The sequence below is a fragment of the Erinaceus europaeus genome, chromosome 20, assembly GCF_950295315.1.
Source record: "Erinaceus europaeus chromosome 20, mEriEur2.1, whole genome shotgun sequence".
NCBI lineage: Eukaryota > Metazoa > Chordata > Mammalia > Eulipotyphla > Erinaceidae > Erinaceus > Erinaceus europaeus.
Window position 1 is genome coordinate 13391753 of NC_080181.1, and position 9778 is coordinate 13401530.

The following is a 9778-nucleotide window of genomic DNA, read 5'->3' on the forward strand; positions in this document are numbered from 1 at the left end:
AAAGGATTTAATTAAGTCAGTCGTTATTCACTCAAGTATTTTTTTTTTATGATGAGTCTCTGTATTCCCCCACAGAACTCTGCTAGGGAAAACCACCCTGATGTTCTCCTTCCAGCTGTCTGTAGTTTTAGAACACTCTAAAGGTTCCATCTATAGAATTTCCTAGATGGGTGGTGAACAGCTCACTTCGCTTCCGAAGTGTTCTGTTCTAGTCACCGGAAGTAGAGTTCTAATTAGAGGTCCTGTCTTCAGAGAGCTTACCTGGCAGCACCATTTTCGAGGCAACTGCCCAGACTGGCAGCAAAATAAGAAGGAAAGTAAATTCTTCCCTCTCTTTTGGCAAGTTATTTTCTGTATGTAGATTGCTGCCTGCCCCCCAAGTAAACAGTAAGGGGAATGCTTGGTAATAAGCAGCACGTAAGAGGCGTTTCATGTGGATATGTAGAAAAGCATCACAAAGCATAAAGGCAGACTCTGGGCTGAATTTTTTAAACAAAATTCATTTATTTTTATAAAATCTAGTACAAATCTTATTGAAATATAAAACTTTCTCAAGCCATGTTAGTCATTATGACATAGTAATCTGAATGCAAATGGGTCCTTCATTTTGACTGATCACACATGTTAATTAGCCCTTCATTTACCTGTGTTGTAAGAAATTCAGTAGCTTAGCTGCTGAGTCAGTTTCATTTCACATTTTCCTCTCAGAGAGTTCCCTTCCGAGTCATTAACTACATCAAGAAAAGTTGAAATGATGGCCTGGTGGGGGTTGGGGGTAGGAGTGGCACATAGCATAGTGGTAGAGCTTTGGACTTGCAATCATGAGGTCCCTGGTTCAATCCCCACCCAGCTCCACGTATGCCAGAGTGCTGCCCTAGCCTCTCTGCCTCGCTCTGTAGTATCTGTCTGTTTCTCTCCCTCCTTCATAAAGTAAAACATTTAACAGAAAAAGAAATATTAAAAATTGACATAAGGGAGTCTTTCTCTTGTCATTATCTAGATTTCTCAAAATTAAAAAAAAAAAAAAAGCAACCCTATGTACATTCCTATGAGACTACCTCTAAATCAGTTAAGTCTGCCATGCCTTCACTTCTAAGGAGTGAGGAGAAGAGAACTGGTACCAGATTAAGCCTGCTCATTTGTCTGGTATGGAACAGGTTGCACTGTGCCAGAACTCAAGAGCCAGCTTTTTCTTTCACCCTCTTCGTTTTGTTTTTTTTTAAGCCCGTGGGCCACGCCAGTCTTCTCTAACTAGGCTTTGACTAACATCAGCATTCCGCAGCATCCTACTCTGACCACAGTTTTGTTGAAGAAAACCAGGATGTTAGGGACACACATCATAGAAAGAAAAAAAAATTAAGAGCTATTACTTGCTGGCAGATTATTCCCATGCCCAGCAAAGACTCTTTAACCAAGAGTCTTTCTGGTGGTCCTTTTAAAAGAACCACTGTCAGAATGCCTTCCAAGTGGCTTTCCTGGGAGCAGTGATGACTTGATGTGGTCGCAGCCATTCCCTCATGCCTAGACAATGCCAGCCCTTCTCAAGGCCCCGCCTTGGGTCAGTATTACCAAAGACCACAGAAGGAGCTCTCACTTCCTCTTGACTTGAGTAGCCCCATATACTTTCTCACCACTGGCTCAGATGGCATCATCAAATAAATAAACAATACATGTATAAATAAATAAATATGTTGTCTTCTTCACAGAAGGCCTGCATTAAGGATCTCCATTAATGGAATGCCACCCCATGGTTCTGTGAAATACACAATGGGACATTTCATTCATTCACAACAGGGCTGGGGCCTAGGCAGTGAGTAAACAAGTGACGTAGTCACACGCTCTACAGAGAGGAGCAGCACCAGTGAAAAGAACCCAGGCGTTCTTGGTCCTAGACCTCTCGCTCTAAACTGCCTTATTTTTTTTTTTTTGCTCTTCTTAAGAGAGACTATCACCCCAAGGAACATGTTTCTCCTTCCAAGACTAGCCTTGTCCTAATATTTTTCTCCAGAGAGTGACACCTTTTTTTGAAAAGGGCTGAAAGAGAATGTGTGTGAAGTGAGGTGGGCTGAACCGCATCCCCGAGGCCAGAAAGCACTCTGTAGTCTTTGGTGCTAGTTTGCAAAATGTATAGCAGAGCTGAAACCTGAACTGGCATCTCAAACACGGTGGAATCCACACGTTAAATCCCTATGGAATTTAGTGACGGCCTCTCATGCCGAGATTAATGCACAAAAGCCCTGAGAACTGGCATAGTTTTCCTGGTGGGGCAGAACCTGAACAACAGGACTTGGTAACTCTGCCTGCCTGCACCTCATTCACCTCCCACCCGAGCTCCGTGCGCGCGCACGCGCGCGTGTGTGTATGTGTGTGTTTTGGCAGGGCTGTTTGCAGCTGGCATCAGAGCGCTGAGACTTCAGAAGGGCACCCACCTTTAAGCAGTCAATGCAAACAATATGGCTTAATGCCAAACACCTTCTTTCCTTCTGGAGTCAGGAATCTCACTTCCCACTGGGCAGATGCTGCCCCTGACTGGGCTCTAATGAAATCCGTGGGCACTGAGTCACTGACGAGCTCCCTTAGGCAATCAGACTCCACACGTGTTGTCACAGATGGTAGCTCGAGGAATTAAGCACCTACTGTGTGATCCCACTGGGACTCAAGGTGCTCGGCTTCCCCTGAACTCTGCCCAGGTACCTTTTCCCTCTCTGTATCCCTCTGCCACGACGCTATTAAATTAAAAGCCATGAGCAGAGTTTGCTGGCAATCATGGGGAGCCCTATACAGTTGTCATTGAAGGGCTCAGGTAGTGACCCATCACCATTGCCACAATTGTCACCTGCATCCTTCTATCCCCCTTGGGTCAAGCAGATCCAATACTCAGAACATGGAAGTCATGGATCTCCCTGAAACTTCCTTACTTCCCAGTAAAGGGAGTGAGCTGATGCAAATTGCTCCATGGGAAACAGGAATAGTTATCTGTTGGAAACACCACTTCTCAAAGGTACAAGAAAGAAGTAGTCCTAATCTTTTTCTCTAGTTCCTTTCTACTCAGTCTGAATACCCAGCCTGGCAAAGGATCTGGACTACCATGTGTCACCACCACCGGCCCCTACTTCTGACTATTCCTACCCACCACTGAGTAGACTAGTTTGCTGCAGGTGGAACTTGGTGTTAATACTGGCACATACTGCGCTCCAAAGCTGACTGGTGGACACATCTAGCCCCCACCCTATTTTTTTTTTTGCAACCTAACATTGTTACCAGGTGACAATCCCATATGCAAGGCTGAGTTACTCAAGCTGGGCAGCCAGACTGGCTATTGCGTCTTGAGGTGCCCGTTGTGTGTTGGCTGTGGCTCATCGCCCCGCCTGCTTCTCCACGCGTGGTACTTCTTGATGCTCTTCCTCCAGGCAAAGTGCCAGATGCTGATCATGAAACACCAGGACACGATGTACATGGCTACCCCCCCGACCTTCACAAACCATTGGGGCTTGGGCGAGACTATCTCACAGAACAGGAGACGGGCACCCACACCGATCCTCACACCGGTGAACAGAGCCACAAAGAGGAAGTCCACCATGTCTCCAGTGAAGCTGTGGTAACGTCCCGTCTCCCGGAGGAACCAACGCGCCTGCAGCAGGGGGTTGGTGATCTCACTTCCGAAGAGCACGGCATTGACCTCGGTGCCAGACTCCCCCAGTGCCAGGGCCACCATGATGCCCAGGATGCTCAGTGTGTGGTGAGCCAGCATCAGGGGCCCCTCTGACTGGAAGTAGACACACCAGCCCAAGTCAAAGATGAAGTAGCCCAACGTGAGACAGAGGACATGCACCTGCAGGGGGGTGTTGGGCGAGCCTGCAAGTGACCAGACAGAAGCAGAGCCTGTGAGCAGGGACTGTGCTGCCTTGCACACAGGAAGCCGGCCGGGAGGGGGGGGGGGGTGCAGCAATCTCTCAAACCTTTTTCAAATCACTAAAATCAAAACCGGTGGCAGGCACGTGTTTTCCATTGATGGCCGAAGGATGACTAAGATCTAGAGCTTTAGTCTTTATCAAACAGAACAATGTGATAGGCTCTGGGACTGTGGTTCCAAAGAAGCAAAGCTCAATGAGTGAACAGGCACTGACAATGATCTTGGGGACTTCTTGAAAGGGCTGCATAAAAGTGACTGATTTCGAGAGCAAGGACCAGCCCAAGGATCCCCGTCTGAGCCCCCGGTTCCCCACCTGCAGGGGGAGTCGCTTCACAAGCGGTAAAATAGGTCTGCAGGTGTTTGTCTTTCTCTCCTCTCTGTCCTTCCCTCCTCTCTCCATGTCTCTCTGTCCTATCTAACAATGACAACATCAATAACAACAATAATAACTATAATAATAAAAAAAATGGGGGCAACAAAAGGGGAAAATAAATAAATATTAAAAAAAATTTTTTTAAGTGACTGATTTCAGCCAGGCTGTGGCACACCAGGATGAGTGCACACATTTCCAGACCCAAGGGCATGGTTTCTACCCTGGCTCCCCACCTGCAAGGGGACACTTCACCAGCAGTGAAGCAGGTCTGCAGGTGTCTCTTTCTCTCTCTCTTTCTCTATCTCCCCCTCCCCTTTCAATTGCTCTGTCCTAGCTAATAAAAAGAGGAGGGGGGAGTGTGTTGTTTCATTCTTTCAATTGAAATTCTATAGTGTTGGGGCTGGGGGGTGGAGCACCTGGTTGAGTGTACACATTACAATGTACAAGGACACGGGTTCAAGTCCCCAATCCCCACCTATGGGGGAAACTTCAGGAGAAGTGAAGCAGTGCTGCAGGTAGCTCACTCTTGCTCTACCTATCTCCCTGCTTCCTTCTCATTTCTCTCTCCAATAAATAAAAAAGTAAAAAAAAAAAAAGGGGGGGGGACAGAGGGTAGATAGCATAATGGTTATGCAAAGAGACTCTTGTGCCTGAGGTTCCAATGTCTCAGGTTCAATCCCACGCACCACCATAAGCCAGAGCTGAGCAGTGCTCTGGTAAAAAAAAAAAAAAAGGAAAAAAAGAAAGAAACCCTACAGTTTTTGTTGTTGTTGTTGTTGTTGTTGTGTTTGTTTTTCAACAAGTAGCTTTTTTTCCATACTGTTTTTGGTTACTCTGCCCTAAATGATGTCAAATTTACTCCTCCGCTTAACAGGTTAGTTAGGTCCACTGGACCTAATGCCCAAGTTCATATGGAGAAGCCCTGCCCCCAGTTCCTCAGAATGTGATTTGGAAACAGGGCTTAATGGAAGCAACTAAGTGTAAATGAGGTGGCTAGTAATGGCCCTAATCCAGTATGAGTGGTGTCCTTATAAAACAAGATTCAGACAGAAAAGGACACAAAGCAAAGACCATGTGAGGACACAGCAAGAAAGCAGCCAGCTGTAAAGTAAAAGGGCAGGAGAAGCAGCCAAACAGGCCAGCACCTTGACTCTGAACTTCATTTCCTCCAGAACTGTGAGGAAATAAATGTCTGTTGTTGAAGCAACCCAATACCTGAGACAGCCCCATAAACTCGTTCAAGGGACATGCACTTCTTGTATTTTAAGCAAGTAGTACTTGCATATCTAGCAGCTTAGAAATTAATATAGCTGGGCCATGGAAATACCAAGTGGTTCTACAAAAATGATTTTCATGCCTGAGGCTCTGAGGTGCCAGGTTCAGTCCCCAACAATGCCACAGCCAGAGCTGAGAGGTCTGGCTAAAATAAAAATAAAAAATAATACAGCTGTCTCAAATAATTAGTACAAGGAATGATGGTATATGTTTATTTTAATTGTTACACTATCATGTAACAGTTAAACTAGGTTAGTAAGATCTATACATACAGACATAGAAAGATGATGTGGGGGGGGGAGGCGATAGCACACTGGGTTAAACACACATAGTGTGAAGTGCAAGGACTGGTGCCAGGATCTGGGTTCAAGCCCCCCAGCTCCCCACCTGCAGAGGGGTCGCTTCACAGTAAAGCAGGTCTGTAGGTGTCTATGTTTCTCTCCTCTCTATTTCCCCCTCCCTTCTCAATTTCTCTTTGTCCTACTGAATGAAAAGGGAAAAAATAGTAATAAATCCTTGAAGCAGTGGATTTCTAGTGCTGGCACCAGGCCCCAGCAGTGAGTTGTAGGCCTGCTTAAACAGGCCACTTGGACAGGGTGCTGATCTGCCCTGTGCACGACCCAAGTTCAAGCCTTGCCCCTACTGCACTGAAGGAGCAGCTTCAGTACTGTGGTCTCTTTCACACTCTCCCTCACTCTTTCTGCATTGCTCTCTCCCTATTTCTATCCAAAGATAAAATCAAAAAGTTGTTTGAAAATAGTAACACAAAATAAAACAGAAGAGAGTTTTGAAAAAAGCAGAAACAATAATTGGCATATACATCAGAGTTCACAGTGAATATTGCCGTTTCAGATTATAATGGTCATTATTCTTCAATACGGTACAAATTATTTTTCCTCCTCCTCCACTTTCTCCTCTTCCTCCCTCTCTAGGACACTACTCAGCTCTGGCATAGGGTGGTGCTGGGGACTGAACCTGGGATCTTTGGTGCTTCGGGCATGGGAAGTCTTTTTGGCATAACCATAAAGCTATCTCCCCTATTTGGTCCAAAATTCTATGAAGAACAAGTCTTCATTCTAAAAACATACCTCCAAATCATAGACCACCTAAGAGAGAACCCTCTCATGCCTCCCACCTACCTGGGTGGGTAAAAGGCCAGGGGCCATCAATGAAGCCAATGTAAGCAGAGAGGATTATGGAGAGGACTCCGTGGCTGAAGGTCACGAGCCGGCAGTTCCACTCATAGCTTCGGTGCTTATTCAGGCAGCAGAGAGAAGTGTAGAGCGAGAGCCAGCCCCCCAGGCTGCACAGCACCTGCAGACACAGAGCTAATGCCATCCTATGATGAAAAGATCGAAACCAGAGAAACAAAGGAGGCACCCTAAGAAAGCAGCATTGGGTCATTGTGTGTGTGTGTGTGTGTGCGTGTGCGTGTGCGTGTGCGTGTGCGCGCGCGCATGCACACACACATGCGCGCGCGTCTACAGCAGGAGTGTGCTGCCTTCAGGGCTCTCTTATCTGCTTAACCAGGAAACTTCCCTTGAAATGCAGCTGCATCTCTGACTCCATGCTCCTTAGAGATAACATGCTGGCAAGGCAGCCGGTCGAGTGAGAGCCAGGAACCACATTCTGAGTTAGTAGACTCATGTAACTTGCTGTTCTGATAAATAAATGGCGCTAATAACCTTGCCTTGATGGCTGACCCTGGACAATGGTACAAGAGGAACACGATAATGCATTAGACAATTTGTTCACATTTCAAAACTCTCCGTAAGCGGCATGTAGGAGAAAATACCACCACCACTGTGGTCTGGGATAGAGGTCAGGTGACACGGGGCAGTTTAATGTGGTTTCAAGCTGACACTAAACTCAACTGAAGTTTGGATTTGGGTCACAGGTTTATCAGTCACAACCGAAACTTGAGGTTAACCTAAATATAGAAGGAGACACAATGCTCAGACACCTTAGAAGGGAAAAATAAATAAAATCCAACCACAGTGACTGACCAGGGGGGTAAGCAGAAGAATTTTTGAGGAGCAAGAGGGAGGATTTTTGTTTTGTTTTGTTTTCCAGAGCACTGGAACTCAGCTCTGGCTTATGATGGTGCAGGGAATTGAACCTGGGACCCTAGAGCCCCAGGCAGGAGAGTCTGTTTGCAGAACCGTTATGCTACCTCCCACACTCAGGAAGTCCTCATTGAAATATAAAAAATATCTTTCAGGTTAATTGTTTAGATACAAAACAAGACAAACTAGAAAGCTACTTTGAGGCTTTCACTTCCGGTAGACCTCAGCTATGAGTAACTGAGTCAAATTAGTTATTTGACTAAAACCTAAAAATAACCAAGATGGGATTAATATGTATAAGCTCCTCTTTTGAAAGTACAACTTAAAAAAAGAGTCAAAAACATTTCAGACATCTGTCTCATCTCAGTAGGAATTTTCTGCATGGCTACACTTAACTGCTTAACCCTATTCCGACAAGTGAAATGGAATCTGCACCAACACCCTCCAACACACAAGCCACTCCCAAGAATGCTATCCAGGGAGGGCTTTCTGAAGGTCAAGTTCTGCACAACTTTCTTCTACAATCGGATTCTGAGTCAAGAAAAGGAGAGGTGTCCAACTGCTCTCCCCCCCACACACACTCCCCCAAAACAGTCATTAGAATGTGAGAGTGTGGGCAAGACACCTTCGCCTCTTGAGTCTCAGATTTTATTTATTTTCTTTTAAAAAACAAAAAAAAGGAAAGGGGGGGAGAAAGTTAGAAAAGAGGACTGGAAGGCTCTAATGATCCAGACCCAGTTCTGACAAGGAGTTCTGAGATAAATTTCTGTCAAGGATCCAGGCCAATGTTCAGAGCCAGGGCGAGTTGAAAATACAAAGTAGCCCAAGTGAAAAGAGCTGCCCTCCCTTATTTCCTTTCTAAAGGCCAGGGTCAGCGGCCAGTAATGCGGATCAGCTCATTTGGATATACCAGTAGGTATTTTTAGAGTCCCTGAATCCTAATTCCCTGGTCAGAAAGAGGGGGTGGGGGGACAGCAGCCCATTGTACCTTCACTGAAACCAACCAAAGACGTTTCTAAAGGGCAGGTACAAGTCTGTGTGACCTTAACAAAGTCACTCCAGCTCTGGGGATGGGGGGTGTGGGGAGGCAAAGGGGGAGTGCATTTTTTATTTTATTTTATTTTCCTTTTCCTCTAGGGTAAAAGAAGGGCAGGGTATTCAGATGGCCTTTCCAACCATCTAGATGGAATTCCAGGCCTCCCGTGCTCACTCCTCCCGCTCCGCCCGATTCCGGAGGAGGAGCGCGGGGCGGGCCCACCTGGCCGGCCTGGCAGCACCCCAGCCTCGCAGGCGCCGCATCTGCCTCCCCGGAGCCCGCGGACAGGTGGCCACGCCCGGCGCGGCGCCCGGGACCTTTATGCGGGTACCGGGCCGGGCGCAGAGAGGCCTCGGGCGCCCCCCAGCAGGAGGAGGCGCCGCCGCTCCGAGCACCGGGCACCGGGCGCCGGGTGCCGGGCACCGGGCACAGGGCACCGGGCCGCCTACGCACCCCCTTCCCCGCCAGCCGGCTGGTAGCGCAGGCCGAGCATCCACGCTCTTACCTGGCTGAGCGCCCTGGGAAGCCTCGGGGGCGCCGGCGCTCAGAGCCCGGATCCCGTGAGCAGGAAGCGGCGGAACGAGGGAGAGAGAGCACGGGCGGCGGCAGCGGAGCAGCCGGGGGTCTGGGGGCACCTGGTGGCTGGGAGGACGGAGCGCAGAGCGGGGCCGGGCCAGCAAGAGCGCCGACCCCAGGGCCCTGGTGCTCAGCGCAGGGCTGGGAACGGGGGGGAGGGGGGGTGATCTCTTGGTGACGTGAGACCTGTAAGCTGGCGCCCTTGTTTGTTGTCTGAATAATTATCCACTTCACCCCCACAATAATGGGACAACTCGGCCCATAAGCCGCTGTTGAGAACACTGCTAAGGGTTTGCTCCCTTGCTCTCCCTAAGAGGAGACCCAAACAGAACACCCCTCCCCGCCATCTCCTGCTGTGTAAATTGTGAAACCAGCACACAAATAAATGCCTGACTGCCAGGAAGGTGCACGGGACTGGGGTTGGTCGGTGGGATCCCTTCTCATTTCAGACCTTGCCAATAGAACAGAAGGGGGCGGGGGTCAGGCGGTAGCGCAGTTCTTCTAGCGTTTGCCTCCGCTAGGAAGAATCGTCAGTTTCC

The 9778-nt window shown here is 48.1% G+C and overlaps 1 protein-coding gene across 4 annotated transcripts; it reads right to left on the reverse strand.

Moving 5' to 3' along the window:
* Positions 1-480: 480 nt before the first annotated feature.
* On the reverse strand, positions 481-9392 carry TLCD5 (TLC domain containing 5). 4 transcript variants are annotated; one of them, XM_060179898.1, is made up of 3 exons: positions 9169-9392; positions 6701-6889; positions 481-3855 (listed from the first exon to the last, which is right to left on the reverse strand). In XM_060179898.1, the coding sequence occupies exon 3, from the start codon at positions 3749-3751 to the stop codon at positions 3317-3319; it is 435 nt and encodes a 144-aa protein (XP_060035881.1). In that variant the 5' UTR covers positions 3752-3855; positions 6701-6889; positions 9169-9392; the 3' UTR covers positions 481-3316. The 4 variants fall into 4 exon arrangements, with proteins under 4 accessions (XP_060035881.1, XP_060035879.1, XP_060035880.1 ...); XM_060179896.1 differs by having other exon boundaries at positions 6701-6900; positions 9169-9252; XM_060179897.1 differs by lacking the exon at positions 6701-6889 and having other exon boundaries at positions 9169-9295.
* Between the last annotated feature and the right edge of the window lie 386 nt (positions 9393-9778).